The 18,574-nt window shown below is 52.2% G+C and overlaps 4 protein-coding genes across 4 annotated transcripts; 1 reads left to right on the top strand and 3 right to left on the bottom strand.

Annotated features, from left to right (window-relative positions):
- Nucleotides 1-529: 529 nt before the first annotated feature.
- Nucleotides 530-4,768, bottom strand: P884DRAFT_204839 (uncharacterized protein; the record flags this gene model as incomplete). Its single annotated transcript, XM_069438607.1, has 2 exons — nt 530-2,089; nt 2,165-4,768. The coding sequence occupies 2 exons, from the start codon at nt 4,766-4,768 to the stop codon at nt 530-532; spliced, it is 4,164 nt and encodes a 1,387-aa protein (XP_069296034.1).
- A 6,106-nt stretch (nt 4,769-10,874) lies between these two features.
- Nucleotides 10,875-12,684, bottom strand: P884DRAFT_271164 (uncharacterized protein; the record flags this gene model as incomplete). Its single annotated transcript, XM_069442414.1, has 6 exons — nt 10,875-10,897; nt 11,013-11,039; nt 11,426-11,606; nt 11,714-11,781; nt 11,892-12,591; nt 12,649-12,684. The coding sequence occupies 6 exons, from the start codon at nt 12,682-12,684 to the stop codon at nt 10,875-10,877; spliced, it is 1,035 nt and encodes a 344-aa protein (XP_069296033.1).
- A 731-nt stretch (nt 12,685-13,415) lies between these two features.
- Nucleotides 13,416-14,137, bottom strand: P884DRAFT_278984 (ORMDL family-domain-containing protein; the record flags this gene model as incomplete). Its single annotated transcript, XM_069443246.1, has 3 exons — nt 13,416-13,463; nt 13,528-13,886; nt 13,999-14,137. The coding sequence occupies 3 exons, from the start codon at nt 14,135-14,137 to the stop codon at nt 13,416-13,418; spliced, it is 546 nt and encodes a 181-aa protein (XP_069296032.1).
- Nucleotides 14,138-15,337: 1,200 nt separating this feature from the next.
- Nucleotides 15,338-18,056, top strand: P884DRAFT_261789 (uncharacterized protein). The gene has a single exon (XM_069441597.1). It carries the CDS (start codon nt 15,595-15,597, stop codon nt 17,710-17,712), a length of 2,118 nt encoding a protein of 705 aa, XP_069296031.1. The 5' UTR covers nt 15,338-15,594; the 3' UTR covers nt 17,713-18,056.
- Nucleotides 18,057-18,574: the final 518 nt, after the last annotated feature.

Below are 18,574 nucleotides of genomic sequence, written 5' to 3'. Positions count from 1 at the left end.
GGAGGGCAACGTTGGAATCGGTGTGCGAAGAGAGAGAGAAGGATGCATATTGAGTGATGATTGCTCCTCGTGTTGCATTTCCAAAAGGGAGCAAGGTTGCTGCCGACGGTGAATGGTGATATGTTCACTCACTGGAAAACAGATAATTCCCGTTTCATCAAGCTGGAACAAAGGAAGCCTCCATGGTATCATGAGGGGTAGAAAGGTCGTGCTAGTCAACCGGCATATCCTCGCTTGTCTACGACCCGTAGAAGACACGACGAGAAGGAGAGAACAGCAAACAGCCGAGCCACAGCAGAAAATATTGAATGGAAAGAATAAAGAAAGAGAAAAAAAAGAAAGAAAAAAAAGCGCTTTCTCTGCCGCAACAATATGCCTCAAAATGACACTTCTTTGAAGAACTGCTCGGCGCATCCAAACAGTTTCATCACATAAAAATGTACCTCGAGCGAATGGTGAAGAATGTAGGATGAACATACAAGATGGCCAAAAAAAAATTACACATGAAGGGAACATAGCCTTCAGAGGGCTATTCGGACTCGGGCATCCGGCGAGGATGGGACACGCTGGGCTTCTTCCTCCGGCTGAACACCTTGGAGATGCCGCTCGCCTCATACCGCCCCGCCGTCTCCGAAAAGTCGTTCGCCATGGGAGTCGTGCCGACGGGCGGCCCCGATTGTTTTAGAAACTCGGCTAAGTCTGACGTTGCCCTAGTAGGAACCGAAATCGCCTCGCGCGGCTCAAACTTCTTCATCGGCACCCGTCCTCTTACGGGGCCCGGGCCACCGCCACCCATCATCGCTGCCGCCTTGGCGGAATTTCCATTCGAGTTCTCGTGCGTGTTCGCTGACTCAGGAATGTTCACCTGAATCGGTACGTGGCCGCCCTTTGGCGCACTTGCCCGACCGCTGGCGGACCTAGTCTCTGGAACTTTGGAGGCCGCAGAAACGGTTGAGCCTGCTGCGCTCGATTGCGCGCTATCCCGTCTCGTAAACCTGGCCATCAAGCTTGACGTGCTGGCCTTCTTCTTTGGCTGCATCGCGTTCCGTGTCTGTGAGATGCTGAAGGGCTGCACAGGAGGCTCCGGTGGCGGGGTGTAATTGTTCAAGAAGTCGATAAGGCTCTCCTCCTGGGTCTGTACTCTCTTGCGGGGCAATGGCGTGAACTCGTCATCGTCTTCCAACTCCTCATCGCTCAGGTCGATGGCGTAGGGGTCACGGACACGACGAGTCTTGCGCTTCGGCATCGGCATGTCAACATCCCCCGCATCCGATGGCAGTGGCTTGTTCTTGGCGACCAGAGCACTGCGGGAGTTGATGGATGACTGTACGGAGGGTGGCACCGAGGAGTCGGTGGCGTTCGTCGAAACCTGGCTATCAGCGAGCTCGGCGTCCCGGAGTTGGGCGTCCACAGCTCTCCCCCCAACAGCAGCGTCCAGCTGGTCCGAGTCCATCGTGGTCCGGAACGGAGCAACAGACCTCGGGATACGCGGGTTATCAGCGCTGCCCGGTGGCCCGCGCCGGATGAAATCGATCAAGTCAGAATTATCGTCCTTGTGATCGGCGACAGCACCGCGAGGCTGCAGTCTCGGCCGGTTGGGGTTGCTAGTCGCGGAAGCCAGGCTGGTGGTCCCGACATCCCCGTTCGAGATCGAACCTTGATTACGCCGTCTCCCTGAACCCGATGATCCATTGGCATTGGCGGAAGCGGCGCGAGCGCCATCAGGGCCCGTTGAGCGGATAAACTCGGCGAATTCGGCAAGAGATTCACGCTCCAGTCTCGCATCTCTCGCTTGAGGCCCGTTGGTGGCACGAGGCTTCGAGGGTACCGGGGGGATGGAACGCGGGACGACACCGTTATGTTTGGCCGGGGCGAGGCCAAAGCTTCGGCTGGGGTGATGCCCATCGGTGACGGAATGGGACCCGGATCCTGACGAACGAGGTGCTGATGACGGCGATTTCGCGTCGTTTCGAGGAACCGACGACGAGGGGGAGCGGGAACCGTTCCGGCAGGCTTCTTCGCTCTTCCGTGTCTTAATCGACACGACTTGGCTTGCAGCTGTGGCGGGTCGCCCCGACTGACCCTGCGACTGCGTTTCGCTCGTTAGACAAAGCTGTGGCACGGCACGATGTTGTGTATGTGCAAGAGAGCGCTATCTGCTTACCTCGAGATCGCGCATACTCTCGGGAGTAAGCGTGTACTGGATCGTCTGGTCGCTTTGGATGAGTTCCTCGAAATTCCGCACAACATCGATACGAGATTGCACTTGCTCCTCTGATGTCTGGACCGTCTTGAGCTTCGTCGACGAGGGGGAGTCGGCAGCCGTTTGCTGCCGGCCTCGTCCCGCCGACGGCTCGCGGGGCCGGGAAGAGGAGGACCCTTGAGACAGACTGCGGTCACGAGTACGCTCCACCGACACCTGGCCGATAGCTACTGGCTGGCGCAAGGCCGACGTATTCGCAACTGCTTGCCTTCCGGCGCTTCGCTCGGGAACGGCAGGGGGGTTGGAGGCGGAAGGAGAGCGATACCGTCGGCCGCCAGTTTGGGATGGCCCTGCGGCTTCTCTCCCCTTCGGCAGCACCGGCATAGACTCGATGAAGAAGGTGGCACTCGTCGTCGATGCGGTAGACACCGGCGAGGACGTCGCGGGCAGTATGGCGTTTTTGATGACGGGTTTTGGGGGCGTCGAAGGTTCCGGGAAGGTGGGCAGGCTAGTTGCTGCGTGAGCAGGAGCATGGGTAGTTACGGGTGTCACCGGTGAGACGGCGTAGGCCCGGTCGGCCGGCTCGCCGCTCTCGGAAATAGAGACGCTTGACGCCAGTCCAGACGACCTGGTACCGTGACTGATAGCTGGTCTGCCAACTGAGCTGCTACCAACAGACTGTTCCTGCCGGTCCTCTGAAAGCGGAGGAGTGACCGTACGGTTGGTACTGGATGGGCTAGCATGCCGGGCTGACTCGGTGACAGCCACCGAGTTGCGCCGCGAACCTACCACCGGGCTGCGCGGACTGGTCACTTCGATTAGCCGCGCAGAGTGGATGCTTGGCATTCGAATCGGCAGGTTCGTGTTGATGGACGCAGGCTTTCCCGGTTCCGAGGATGTTGTGGACGGGGTTCGGGCCAAGATCGAAACCCTCGAGGATCTGACGATTCTTGGCTCCTCAATGGACACTTCGTCGTCGTCGTCATCATCTTTGATCTCATCTTTTAGCTCCTCTCCACCAGGGGCGACGCCAGAGTCGGCGGCTTGGGAGGTCTCGACGGCCTGGACTTGCTCTGCTGCTTCTGCGGCACTCTGCGATAGGGTACAGGTCGAACGGCTGGCCTGACCTGGGGAGTCCTGCATCTCGACCGGCACATCCGGCCGAGGTTCCGCGGGGATGCTGAAACGGGGTCGGGCGGGCGCTGGGAGTGTGCTCGAGCGTCTCCGAGTGATCTGGTGCTGAGACGAAGCGGTCGACAGCGGGCCCGGCGCCTCACGCAGCGGCATCGATATCATGCTCTTCGGACGGGTTGGCGTCCTTTCCTTCTCCGCGTCGCCGTCCTCTTCTCTTTCGTGACGGTAAAAGGCAAGACCAGGGACCTCAATTTCGGCAATGTCGTCTGGGCCTAGCGGCAAGGGTATGCTGGCAGCAACGAGATGTTCTTCCAGAGGCTGCGAGGTATTCGCGCCTTGATCGCGATCATCAGCCGGGTCCTTCTTGCTCGACGGCGCACCGGGCTCGGCGTCGGGCTCAGGAACGGTGGCTGGGACGGCGAACTCGGCAACGCTGCCAGACGAGCGCAAATGCCCAGACGACGAGTACAGGGAGTCCTTGGAATAGGACCTATTCAGGCGATCTGTGGAGCTAATGGCGGGCGACCTGATCTTTTTCTTCCACGAGCGCCACAGCCGGCCCAGGGTACGGTCCAGCGCGACTCGCTCCATGTCGAGGTCCTCGATCACGACCTTATCGGCGACGCCGGTCGGGCTCCGGGCGCCTTCCTTGAGCTCCTTCTCGTACTTTGCGCGTATGCGATGGTATGCGGCTTGGCCGGCGATAATCAGTGCCTGCTCGCCCATGAACTCCAGGATCGACGTCAGGAAGATTGCGACGGCGGGCGAGACGGACTCGGATAGCTTGTCGTCTGGTCCAGAGCCAAGGTGGCCCTGTTCCATGTAGTAGTCCTCGTCCTCTTCTTCCATGTCGCCCAGTGATGAGTAGACCATGCAGCGAAGGCGCGTCCTCTTCCAGGCCAGCTCCAGATCCCATCCCGCGGGCGACACAGCGTCGGCCGTCTGCGGTTGGGCGCCATACTCGCCATCCTCGCCGAGATACTCTCGCAATTCCTCGTCCGCTTGATTGATAGCATCTTTGGCGAGCTTCGGTTTCAGCACCTCGGTCACGGCGGGTCGCAGGGCGCAGAGGGCGGTGGAGCGCGAAACGGAGAGGAAGTTGAAGAGCAGCTGGTCGAGGAAGCTGTTGACCAACTGCAGCGCGGTGGGCGACACGGTAGCAGCCTCGCCCGGAGGTTCGATGCCATGCTGGTCGTACCACGCTTCAGCATGGCTGTCGTAGTCGTTGGTGACGATCTGCGAGGCGGCCGAAGCGGCGATGAAGGCCGGTTCGGGCGACACAGCCAGTGGAGGCGTCATCAGACTGTGCGCGACGGTCGACGGTCGGTCGCTGGAGATACTCTGTGTCCTCGACCGCGATGTTATCCTCGGTGGGGGAGAGGCCACCCCCGAGGATGGCCGGGACGCAGCCGCTTCTAATGGAGAGGCCATGGGTGGCCGCTGCAAACAGGCACGAGGCCCGGCACAGTGCAGAATTCCCGGGATTGCGGGACGCGGCTGCTATCCTTCTGTATGTAGCGTGTCAACCAATTTGGAAAGCTGAGAGGTGCGGCAGGGGAGTGACAGCGCCGCGCATCCGATCTTCTCTGCTCTCGTGTTGGCGCACAGCGCGTGTCAAATGCGGGCGGCCGGCCGGGAGGTGCGCTGCGCGGGTTGCGGTGTGATGTGGTTTTCGGAAACCGCCTGGATGGTTGGGAGGAGAATTGGCAACGGAGACATGGATTGGACCGAGGGATCGGACGACCAGAATCGGGGCTGCGAACCGGGCAGCGGTTCCTCGATCTCGCAGGGCCTGGGATGTCCGAAAACTAATGCGGGCTGAATTCTCTGTTAGCCGGCTGGGTGCGATTCGCCGAGATGCGCAACCATGCGCAGCGGAAACTGAAACATTAAGCGATGCCGGAAATTCGAAACGTGACGGCCCCAGTAGGAAGGCGGGTTGTACAGTACACCAGCCCCCTCCCCGGAGCAGGAAACGGCCTCTCCGGGTCTCCAGACAACAAGTCGACTGCGCGAGAGTGGCACTTGCAAGACACAGCCCCGCCGTTGCACACCACTACTCCGTACAACCAAAGTAGTATACGCTGCAGTATGAAGATGGAGATGGGACTCGTATGTGTACACGACTCGGATGGCAGGCCCGTCAGCCCCGTGGTCTTAGGTTCAGCGGCACGGATGCAAGCGTGAGGCAATGGCCTTCCCCAGCGCTGTTGCCGGACGCCACGCTGAATGACCCACGAGTAGGTAGTTGAAGGGCAGGCAAGCACTGGCCCGACCAAGTCACGAAAAAAGTAACACCAGGTCTCGGCGAGAAAAGAAAAAGCCATCTGCACGGCTCACTGTTGGCAGATTTCCACTCTGGAGGGACTGCCGACAGCAAGGGCAGGCGCAATCTTTTGACACTTGAGAAAACGGGTGACTGGAAGGGAAACACGGTACGCACCTGCCAGGTGAGAACTTGCTCGCGACCGAGCCACTGGCGCGGCCCAATAAACACCACTCGTGGACAACGAGATTGGATCTCGGCAGGTCCCCAAGTATGGTGTTGCCCAGACAGGAGAGGGCGGCGGCGCGTGCAGGAAACTTGCTGTGTCTGTTCCGGCGCACCGAGGCGAGTTGTCGGCGCAGCAAGTCGAGGTGTTTGCACGGATCGGATGCAAGTAATCCGTACAGGACTGCGTGTGCATACACCGACTTACTCGTGGACAGCGAGCGGCGCATAAGGGCTGGAGAAGTCGGGTTGCTCAGCAGGATCTGAGCAGCTCAAGCCCATTCACCACCTCCTTTCACGCTGGGGCTCGGAGAGATATTTCGCTCCCGGCACAGGCCAGGTTCATGTTGCATCTTCAACCCAGAGCGGTTTAGTGCGCAGAAAGGGGTTATTTCTGGGATGACATCCCGGCTGTTTGAGTGGGCAATAGTGGGCAATCCGTCCCATGTTCCATGCGACAGTCGAGGGGCGCTGTCTTGGCTTCAGAGACCCTGGAAATGTCCCTGAGGGTTTGCAAGGGCTGGGTTGCAAGGGATGTGGTCCGAGTGTGGGTTCACAGAATACTGGAATTGTTCTCTGAGCGAAAATAGTGCACTTGGATGTACGGATTACATACGGAGTAGACTCCACAACGGGACCACCCACTACACTACGAGTTGACACTCGGTAGAATGGGAGGATGAGATGCTTTCCGCTCAGGTTCTCATATCTTCGAGGCTAGGACGAATGCAGATGTGCCTGGGAGGCAAAGTTGCTGACCGACCCCCAACGCTGTGTCCGACTGTAACTATACAGTACGGAACACAGTGAGACCACCATCTTCGAGCTCCTTGTCTCTGTGCCGTCGGCGTCGGGGCGATATTCATAAGGTGAGAGCCGACATGGGATGCAATCAATTCAGGACCGCCAGTGGAGCACTGCCGGCAAAGGTGGGATTGGATCGGTGCTCGAGCGGCGAAAAACGACTGTAATTCTCTCACGCCACACTCTATTTTATATGACCCGAGTAAATTACCTGAGACACGGGAGAGGACTGCATTCTGCGTGATAACTACAGAGTACTTGCAGTAGTCAAATTGCTCTTGTGATGTATATACGTACTGTACCAAGAGTTCACGTTTTACATATTATACGTCCGTATACAGGAGAGTCCCTTACTACTAAGGCAAGGAAGGTAGTGGAGTATAATATTATAGGTACCCGGTGGTTAGTGCTAACTAATTAGTTTAGTACTACCACCTGTCTCCCGACAGGTAGGGCCAAAACCCCCAGATATACCAATATTGCCGGACAGGTACACGTCTAAATATATGTCCAATTTTACCAGTCAACTCCCTATATTCGAAGACATAACCACTGCTATAAGCCCAATTTAACCACTTTCCTATATACGATACCTCTAACCAACCATATCTAGGAACCAGCCAGTATACAGGCTGCCAAATAGCTCCTTACCGCTCGAACGCGCCACCAAACTAGCCGCTTACCCTATAGAAACGAACCTAGTATACGGTATACCGCTTAACTATTTAAGACTAGAAAGACCTAGGTTAGCCGGTATTTAAAGTCTTTAAAGGATATTAGTCTTCTAGCTATTAGTAGTAACGTGATTAGAAGACCTCGGTCGCTTCGAAACGACGAAGATTCCGCCCTCGAAGGATATACGTACTGGCTTATCAAATCTGGTTCTCTTGCTACCAAAGATCTTCTCGAAGATACTACTAACTGTTTATAGGCACGTTATAATCCTCCTTGCCTTCCTATTAGTAAGTACTAATAGTCATGTTAAAAGTAGGATTATCTATAGTTTTAGTTAATATTCTTTAAACTAGTTAAAGTAAACCGACTCTTAGCTAAGTAGTAGGTAGAAGATCTAGAGGTATTCTTTAATAAACTTAAGGATACTATTAAAATATATAAGATTATTATATCTAGCTATTAGAATATAGATAAGACTAGATATATACTTATAATGTTAAATAGGCGATTTAAGATCTTAATAGTTAAAATAGATAAGAAGAAGAAGGTTAGTTCCTTCCCCTAGATATTAATATAGAATGCTTATTATAGTAATTTCTTAGCTAGAGATTCTAGATCTTTATAATCGAGAGTTAATAAGCCTAATTAGTGTCGGAAATACGGTTAGTAATACTATTCTAGTATTCTATATCTTTAAATAGTAGCTATTAGAAGATTAGGATATTAAAGGTCTTAATAACGAGATATAATTCTATAAGTTAGATATAATATTTAATAACTCTAAGATAATAATAGATTAGATATATCATTTTAATAAATACTCCTTTACTATCTATATTAAGTTCTAATAGCGTAATATAAGCTTTAAGGAATGGTTTAGTTATAACTATTATAATTATAGTTTTACTCTTAGTATATACTTTATTAACCTAGATAATATTACTCTTAAAGATTTAGTCTATATATCTATACTATTAGAAGAATATATATATTAGCTACTTATCCTAGATAACTTTATAGGATATTATAACCTCGAACTTTATAAATACTATCTCTCGTTTAATATTCTTATTATCTTCCTCCCTCCCTATTTGATATATTTTATCTAGCTAATAGATATAGGGGTCTTTTATTATCTTAAGGAAGTATATTAATGATATCTCTAGTAGGTAATTCAAAATAGCAATCTTATATTTATATAGGTAGACTTTGTTAAAGGATTCTAAGAAATCTAGGAGGCTGGTTTTAGACGTTGAAATATTATAGTAGGATTTGAAAAGACTAGTCTTTTTCTACTAAACTAATATATTATAATAGACTAGATTAAGGAGAAAGTATTATCTAGTATAGCTATTAGATATCCTATAATAATTCCTAATAATAAGTAATAGGTATATATAAAAAAAGGTATTAATCGTATCTAAGAGTAGTATCTTAAGCTTTTTAGTTTACCAATATAAGAATATTTTCGGGATATTATATTAATAGTTAATAAGGGTTAGCTAGTATATAAATATCTTAAGAACTTTATAAAGGACAAGAGAGCCTATCTAACTATACTATCTACTAAGAAAATATAAGGCTAACTTGTTAAGCTAATAAGAGAGGTTATAATAAATATAATCATTTAATACATTTATCAGGTTTAGGAGATCTAGGCTTAGAAGAATACCAAGGCTATTTAAGATACTAGCTAAAAAGCTACCTATATTACTATTAAGCGGATTAAATAGGATTATAAGGAGGAATATAAAGTCTAGAAGAAGCGCCCTAAAAATAAGATTCCTAGTACTAATAGGCGTCGCCTTCGTATAGTAACCTTTACTAAATTCCTAGAAAAGACTAATAAGAATGACTATCTTCCTTTTAATAATAACTACCCTCTTTAGGTTTTACCAAAGGAGCGTTAGCTACTAGCGTTTTTCGACTTAGGAGATAGAAAGGAAGTCCTAATCCCTTAGTTAGTAAAGAAGCCGTTGTTAGAAGTCAAACTCCTATCCCCTAAGCGTCCTAGGATATAGATTAGTAGTATATCTATAATGTCAATTAACGATAGTAACGATAATAGATTTGACTTTATAGATAGTAAAGATAAGTAAGAGGAGGATACCAAGTTACTATCTCTATCTAGGGTTAAAAAGGAGTTACTATATATAGCTATTATTAAGAATATTAGGAGGTTTAAGAAGTAATGTACCTATAAGTTAATAGTAGCTATACTAGGGATAGTAATACTAGGGATAGTAATACTAGGGATAGTAATACTAGGGATAGTAATACTAGGGATAGAAGATAATAACTATTGCTAGGAGGCTAAAAGAGAAGGTATTATTATGATTAAGAGCGATAGGGATAAGGAGTATAATATAGAGGGAGAGGGAGATAAAGGCAAGTTATATAACTAATTATTTGACTAATTATAACTAGATAGAATTAAATTTTACTACGTTTTTAAGCTTTTTAGAACCTAGTTTATAATTAGACTATTTATAGCTATTTGAGGCTACTGTTGTGAGGGTAATTGAACTTGATAGCACCTTTTGTATAGATACGAAAGTATAGGAAATTTGGTGGTGATGTGTCTGGTAATATTGGTATGTCCGGGGGTTTTGGCCCTACCTGTCGGGAGATAGGTGGTAGTACTGAACTAATTAGTCAGTACAAAATTAGTCAGCACTAACCACCGGGTATATTTGGTGAATACCTCTACCGTAGCATATAGTAAAGTACTTTCTTACCCTGTAAGTAAGACACCTATTATACTAACCACTCGACCAGGTACCCTAAGACCTGAAACACATTTAGGTAACTTATGCTACCTACACTCGCAGTTCACTAGTAGCCGATAGTTGATTGTTCTGCGCACAATACTCCATAATGCCTACAACTTCGCGAACAGGCATAGCGGACTACGAACTCGTGACATTTAAAGGTGAGTCGAAAGAAGCATTAGGTTATTAGCCGACCGGAAAGATACGTAAAGGCGGCCGCTCTCTTCGCTTTTACACGCTTGTTCCACTACGCTTCTAGTCATAAGCGATGAAATCCAAATGCGTAATGCCTGTTCCATCACCTGCAAGTCCATCCTACACTACAGTGTAATATTTGAGTTTCGGAGCGTATACTGTGCGGTGCACTGGAAAGCAAGACTTTGCATTAACAGCAGCCCTTGCCTAAGTTCCCCAAATAGCATGGATTAATTGTGTGCGCGCGGAGGAGTATGAGTCTCAAGTGCCAAGTGCTCTCTCGGAGGATGGCAAAAGGCTTTGCAGCAACAAAGAGGACCAGCTTAGCCAAGCTACCCGGCTGCGACTGTCCTCGGGCTCTGGACTCGCCGAGTCTCGACGAGGGGAGCAAAACAGCCTGGATGGAATTGTTGATATCGCTCCCTTCATTTGGGAGATCTTGCTCGTGATCGGCAGTGAGGCGTACGTACATACCTTTAGTAGTGGCTCGACTGCGACCCCACACCGTTTCCCATTCCATGACCTAACGACCAAGTTCATCGTGTCGTAATATACAGAGAGTGCCTGTGCCAGACTGCCAAAATCCCAATCAAAATCCCAATCAAGCTTGGTATTGGTTGACGTCTGATGAAAAACAGGTCAATCCCGTTAAAGATGGATATTAAACAAATGTATAAACCGACACCGATTAAACAAGAAATATATATAATAGCTACCGGGCTTACCTATCCTTACTTACGTGAAGGCCACAGCAAGCACAGGCCAACTCAAAGTTAGAGTAGTAAGTTGAGTTATAACTGATCTAGACATGGCAATTACCTTGCATTATGTTGTTCCTATTGCTAGTACTTAGATCTGGACCACTTTCGTGGCAGGCCCTCACCTGACAGGTAGTTACATGTCTCCTTTCTTCCAACCCCAACCTTTGAGCACGCAGTGTTAGTCGCGAGAATGGCCAGAAAGGCTGTAAACTAATACTACAGCGTACGTCTCCCGCCACACCGGCGACAGTACCCTCAACTATTTGCTGTTCCACATACTAAGTGTTCACTCCCCGGCACGAAAGAAGGGCGGGCGAAAATGAGGGCGGCGATGGCCAAAAGGACCATGTTTAGACACACTGATTTCTGCCACCCCTCATGCCCTCCTCACCTCTACCCTCACGTTCTCCCTCACCCTCTTTCTCGCACTCGTCTTCGCCTTCACCCGCACCATTATACACCCCTTCACCATGATCCTCGCCCTCACCATTATGCTCGTCTTCGCCATTATCATCACCTTCGCCCTCTCCTTTACCTCCTCCTTTGCACTGGCATTCTTCCTCTTTACCACCCTATTTACCGCCCTTCTCTTCCCAAGATAACCTACTATGTGACCCGCTTGAAGACTCTTCGAAGCCCTTATAATCGACTCCTCCGCATCCGGACCCCCCGCACTCACCATGGCCACCCTGGCTCTGTTTGGAACGGGAGTGGACGTGGTCGTCTTTTCTGAGTCTCCAGCTAAGGCTGTCAGTCGGCGCCCATATCCTTCCGAATCAAGTGGGGGACGCCATCCTGCTTGGTCGCGTCCTAGGGCATGCCGTCCCTAACGAGATGGGACTCTTTGCCCTTCTCACCCTTGGCCTTGCCCTGCTTGTGCTTGGACTCGTCTTTGGCCTCCTCCTTCTCATGCCCGCCCTTCTTCCCGTGTCCACCTTTTCCACCCTTACTACCATCCTTGCCTTTTCCTTCCTCGCCCTCACCCTTTCCCTTCTCCTTTCCTTTCTCCTTGCCCTTCTCACCTTTGGCCTTGCCATGCTTGTGCTTAGACTCGTCTTTGGCCTTCTCCTTCTTATGCCCGCCCTTCTCCTTCTCATGCCCGCCCTTCTCCTTCTCATGCCCGCCCTTCTCCTTCTCATGCCCGCCCTTCTCCTTCTCATGCCCGCCCTTACCACCATCCTTGCCTTTTCCTTCCTCGCCCTTACCCTTTCCCTTCTCCTTTCCTTTCTCCTTTCCCTTCTCCTTTCCTTTCTCCTTGCCCTTCTCCTTGCCCTTCTCCTTGCCCTTCTCCTTGCCCTTCTCCTTGCCCTTTCCCTTGTTATTATCCTTGGGTGCACCTTTACCCGTTACGCCGATCGTCCGTTTGTCGATTGTGATGACACTCACAACTCCGCTGCAGGAGCCATCTGACGGATTGCAGGCAGCCTCGCGGGGCAAGACGGTGGAATCCGGGATGGGCGAAACGGGAATTGCTTCAACTGTTCGGGTACTAAGGAGCCTTGTCGTGATGGCGGCTTGCCCGGTAGGCGTCTGTGGCAAGGTCCAGACACAGGCTGCCTGTCCACATATGTCAGGTATTCGATTCCTACCAGATAGAGGACGAGTTTGACATACCAAGGCGGCACCAACGGCGGCAGTCATGGGTTTCATGGTTGGCAGGGAGGTTCACAAACACGAGGATAACTGGCCGAGATTATATTGGCTCTGTGAAGAAGGAGAGGCGGCTGTCTGGAAAGTCAAAGGGATACCTGATCACATTCACGGAGCCAGGGCTATGTTATATAGCAGTGTCTCAGGCCCGTCTTGCTTTTCATACGAGCGGCTGGAAACCCCAGTTTCACTCCAGGTCAATTCGAATGGGTGCTGCAAAGCACGGCTACCTACTCATTATCCGAGGGGAGATGGTCACCGCGCCGTCATGTGGCGACGAAAAGCGCGAAGACACGAGCGGTGGGGTTAGGACGGTATGATGCGGTGTAGCGAGAGCGTAAACATTCGATCCATGGCAAGACCAAACATTGGATCCCGGTGTTAAGCATCAACACACCTGAGGTCCGGTCGGTACTTGGTCTAGATCGGTTCGCGCCCCGGAATCTCCTAGGCGCTCTTTGACATTTCCGGGGAATGGGGCTATAGCATGCGAGTCCGTGCAAAAAGATGCCGATTGAAGGCTCAACACCTCACCTCGCTCCAGTTGAACGAGAATGATCTGAGTTTCTGTTCGATTGACAAACAGGTTTCTCCGCAATAAAAGCAATGACAATAGCTCCTCCAGCCACTCCAATGCTCAGACCGCCCAAACTGGCAAAATGATCGCTGCTGTACCTGATAACAAGCTGACATCTTGTTGTTTTGGATCAGATCTTTAACGTACACTGTCCCTACTCTTCGGGCACACCCGAAAACAGTCCTACACGCATGCGGTGACTCTATGGGTGGGTATAAGAAGCGGCCCCAGAGCAAATATAGAGAAAGAGGGGGTGGTTGACTCACAAATGGGAGTTTCGGTATAATAACTGCCAGGACGGCGAGAAAGTTGATGGTGAAATATGCCAGATCGTAATGCGTATAGTGAGTGCTCAGGAGGAAGAGTACGATGGGGACACTCAGGAGGAATTTCTTGGCAGGAGTGTACTGGGCCCCGTCGTCAATCTGCTCCCACATGTTGAGGTTATCGTAGGCTCCTCCGTTGAACTCGAACGGCACCCCACGGACGTAGTGGAACATGATGTAAGAGCCAAACATATATGTGATGTTGGTCAGCGTCCATGATGTCTCCTGCGAGACACCGGGGATGATGTCGTAGAAGATCTTCAGGCAGATGATCAAGACCAGGTGGATGGTCCAAGCACCTGACGAAACAGATCTTGTCAGCATAGTCCACAAACTCCTCGCACTCTGCTGCAGAGAGAGCGTTATGGCTTGTACGCGGACGCATTGTCAGCGACTAGAATCGCAGCGTACCTTTTGCGTTGACCCAATTTGCGTTCAGATTTGGCAGCGCAGACTGATCGCTGAGCTGCTCGATGGGCTCGGGCGGCTCGTGGTAGACTTGAAGAATGCTACTAGATCTCCTCCTCCTACCGGTCTTGTCCGCCATCATGCCGTGCGTAGCCCCACGACGCGGAGGGTTGGTGCTCGCGTCGTAAGCGACCGTGCGAGAGAGTAGAATGGGGGACGACAGCTTGACGGTGTTGTGTCGCCAGGTGCGACGCTCGAGCGGACCGGGACGGAAAGGGCTGGGCTCAGGAGGAGTCCAGAACGGGTGCAAAGCCACGCTCGACTGTGGCCGAGCTCAATGTCGGACAACGACGGTCGTGCGCTGCGTACGCTACTGACAAGATGATGTCACAGACGCGGTGTCCCAACGAGCCCGCCAAGCTCCGTGATCTGACTTTTTTTTTTTCTTGCTTCGTTTTGCCTTCTTTTCTTCGAGTTCAATCCCACACAGTTGGAAAGCAGGTATTAGGGAGTGGATTTGGTATGAAAGGGTTGTTCGTGCGCGCTGCCAGAGGCGGACGTAAAGGGGTGTATCCGTCGAGGTCGGTGCCACGGCTCGGTGACGGTTCGAATGGATGTGAGTATTGGATCAGCGCGGCCACGCTGACTTGCCACGCAAGGGAAGTGGCTCGGATGGTCGGAGTTGAACGAGAGATGGCAAAAGAGAAGCTGCGTACAATGGGTTGGGTTCTAGAATCCGGGTTCGAAACGCGTAATCGGCGGGCGATAGAGAAAGTAGGGAGAGACGATGAAGCCTGGAAATTGGATGCAGATGGCAATCTGGCCAGAACCTCCCAAAACCAAGATGCCGGAGATTGAGGAGCACACAAGGCCCATAAAGCAGTGGACACTCCCTGTAATGATGTGTGTACGGTTATTCCGTACCTGCCTACGGATACGTGTACGGATGTACTGATGTTAGGTACCTTCCGCTACTAATGTGTCTAGTGTAAGGCACGCACTCCAAACCCCGTACAGCCAAGGAAATCGCGTATGCAGCGGATGCAGCAATATCCGTACTGCATAGAGTACGGACTTCAGTCAGTCCTTGTAATACGTTACGTGGGGTTTTGCAGATGGTGACCAAGCCTAGGAGCCAATTTGTTATCTCATGGACATGTACGGAGCCATGTACGAATGATTGGTATTTCAACCGAACTTCCTTACGTGGTGCAGAATAACTAATCCGTGCAAGTGCCCACCCCCTTGGTTGTGGGGCAAATCTTGGCTCGCTTCTCGAAAACCTCAGTGCATTTCGGAACCCTGACACAGAACCCAGGGTGAGTACGCGAGACGGCTCATTTTACAACAAGTACGTGACTTGTCAGAGTAGTCCCTATTCGGAGCTTATGTTTAATCTCATCTCATAACCTCAAACACCGGAAGCACACGCCGGTCATTGCCCTTACAGATCAGCGGGTTGCTCTTGGTCTGCTCTCGACCCCCATCTCCGACGAACGGCGGCACGAGACAGAAGGCGAAAACTTGCGCCAAGGGCTATTTATTTCAGGAAGCCAAAACATCGGTGACCGAGGCGAGGTCAGGGCCGCGGACGCCGCGATGCAGGCACCAAGCCAAACGCCCAAGCCGGAGGCAATTTTAGACGAATCCTCACGCCAACATACGCCAGGTCAGAAGCGTGCAATCCCCGAATCCGAGGGTCACAGTGATGAGGGTAGTCCTGGCAGCGGAAAAAAACAGGCGGACGATGCTGGTCTCCCATCCCCAAAGAGACTTAAGGCCGCTGTTTCTTCCACCGAGGCTGATGAGACGGCCGGCTCATTATCGAATGGGCCTGCCCCATCTCAAGCGGATAATGCAGCTGTTCACGCACCCCCAAGGGCGCATGCTGGTTGGAATCGAGGCATCACCAGTGGCCTGCGGACATCCTTCGCCGCCAAGGACAAGCTTCGGAGGCCTCTATCCCGGCAGGCTTCAGGTTCTCCCGTCCAACCACTTACCGGGTCAATAGATGTCGACAGCCTGGCTATGCCCTCTGCAACCAGTCACCTATCTGGGGCGATCCGGAGGGATGACTGGCAGGCTCTATTCATGAAGTGGTGTGTGAGATTGATGGCCATAAACCAGAGCCAGAAGGGGCTCAAAGATGATCCAGCCCTTCTGAGAGAAGCTTGGGGTTTATGGCTCGAGACAAAGGTGTCCTTGCCACGTGCCCACCGCACAACTGCTATGGAGGTGGCTAAGGAGACATGTCTTGATGCGGAGAAACTTCAAGCCATGTTTTCCGAGGCGCTGGAAACCGACCTCCAGAACCCCTGGGACGCGCCCCCGACTATCACCGGACAGGCGGAGAGCGTGGAAACGGAAAAACAGAGCAATGGGCAGCCAGCAAGCGCTGAGTCTGCACCAGCGGGGGGTCAGGAAACGAATGACTGGGTTCTGCCACCACCGCCGTCGTGCGCAGACTTCGACGTCAGGCACAAGGATCAACGTGGTTGGGAGGAAAGGTTCGTGGCATGGTGCAAGTCGCTCATCCAGCTGAACGGACAGAAGATCAAAGTCGACACCATTCGGGAACGGAATCGAGTCGCCGAGTTATACTTGAGATGGGTCGGAACCATCGAAGGGCTATCGAAAGCGAAGGCCGCTGCTGCTCGGCGAACAGCGATCCATTACGTGCAAGATAATAGCGCGCTTCTCACGGCTCTTTTCGCCGGCACTTCGCCCGGCGGCGAACTCCAAACTACCACATCAGTTTTGCCGCCACCGAATGATCCCAGGCCTTCCCCGACGGGTGCGGTCTCCGATGGCGAGGACGAGACGTCCGGTGGCGGAGGGACCGACCTGCTCGAGGAGAAGGTCGCAGCATACCGCGAAAAGTATTTTCCGGGACTCGGCCCCAACGAGACTATTTGCCACATGTGCGCATCTCGCGACCACGACGCGACTGAGTGCCCAGAGACGGCGTGCCGTTTTTGCGGCGATGACGGGCACCGGTCCTTCGGCTGCCCGACACGTCTTCGGTGCACGAAATGCAAACAACTCGGCCACCAGAAGAAAGACTGCACCGAGAAGTTGGCATTACCGCCCGACGAAGTGGAGTGTATCTTTTGCCAGTCGCGCGATCACGTCGACGCGTCCTGCCACGAGATCTGGCGGAGCTTCAAGTTCAACCCCGCCACGGTCCGCAGAGTCCGTTCTCTGCCGGTGTTTTGCTACTGCTGCGGCAGCGAAGGCCACTACGGCCCCGCTTGTGGCCTGAACCCGCAGAGGGGGGAGGGGGGACCCTGGGAGACATGGAGTCAAGCAAATTGTGATCGATATCAGGATCCCGCTTCCTCGGACGTGGCTACTGTATTTGAGGCGCCCTCTACCAGCTCCGGCCCGCGGTCCGAGCGACCTGACTTTGGCAAAAGCATTGTCCCTCAGAGACACATCTTCTTCGAGGACACGGATGATGACGATGAGGCGGAGGAATTCATTAGACCGCCCGTGCGGAAAATCATGCGGTTTGGACACATCAGCTTCCCCGGCAGCAAGGATGGAGGGAACCGCAGCGGAAGAGGGCCCAGCAGTCAACAACACAATGACAAGAATGGAAGATTGGGGTACACGCAACCACCGCTCCCTCCTGGGCCTCCCCCACCCTTGCCGCCACAAGGCCACCAGGTGAACGGGAGGAGCGGCGGTCGGCGCAGAGGTGGAGGGCGAAGATAATAGACGAGTCAGGGGCATGAATCGCGGAGAGGTGGTTTTCCGCCCAGGGAGGTAAACGAGTTACCTCTTTGAGTGAAGATAAGAATTGTGTGTGGGGAATCGAATTGGCAAAAGCATGTCCGGTTGCCGGATTCGACTGTCACTGAGAAAGGGCAATCTCGACTCCTCATAACCCTTCGAGGGTCGAAAGTACGCCATCAGCACTCCCGTCAGTGCCATGTTTCATCGGGCGTGACGTCCGGGCCTGTCAATGGCGGTGAGGATAGAGAGCGATCGGTGAGAGATTTATCCGCAGAAGAGAGCCCTAGCGGCCATCCGGGAGAGCGGTCTGGACAATCAAAAAGGGTAGGAGGGGAGGAGGGGTTATGGAGTAGAGTGGGGAACGAAGCAATTGGTGGTGGATTCGCTAGCAGGAACGGGCCGACCAAAAGACGCCCGCGAGTGTTTGGCATTTTCTCGAACACATCCGTCAAAAAGGTGGAATTGCCGCGCTCGTGCTAAGACTTCCAAAGAGCAGAGGATGCAACGCGCCACAACCGAAATAGGCGGATCGTGAGGTTGTGGAGGGTCCTTTCTCCGTCCCCGACACGCCTCGACATCGAACATGAACCAGTCGTGTCGGTCCAACGCCGTCGGGGGATGGTTCTGCTTTTATGGGAATCGGTTACGGATCGACATCGCGCCAGTTTCGCGTAACAGTCGCGCGTCTCTCGCGCCGCGTGGCAGTCAAGGTCCAATCATTGCGCGATCAAGAAGGCCCTTGTCATTTTCGCGTCGATTGATTGGTTTATGGGGCACATGCATCCACACACGAGACCCGTCTCACCGTCTATCGATAGCGCTTCTCCCCTGGCCTTCCCCG

The sequence above is a fragment of the Thermothelomyces heterothallicus genome (assembly GCF_042370625.1).
Source record: "Thermothelomyces heterothallicus CBS 202.75 unplaced genomic scaffold P884_scaffold_18, whole genome shotgun sequence".
NCBI classification, from domain to species: domain Eukaryota; kingdom Fungi; phylum Ascomycota; class Sordariomycetes; order Sordariales; family Chaetomiaceae; genus Thermothelomyces; species Thermothelomyces heterothallicus.
Note: the sequence above shows the minus strand (reverse complement) of the source record. Positions and strands in the feature narration are given on the sequence as shown.

What these genes read in the sequence shown, in the direction of transcription:
- P884DRAFT_261789 (XM_069441597.1), top strand. Translation starts at nt 15,595, where the DNA reads ATGCAGGCACCAAGCCAAACGCCCAAGCCGGAGGCAATTTTAGACGAA.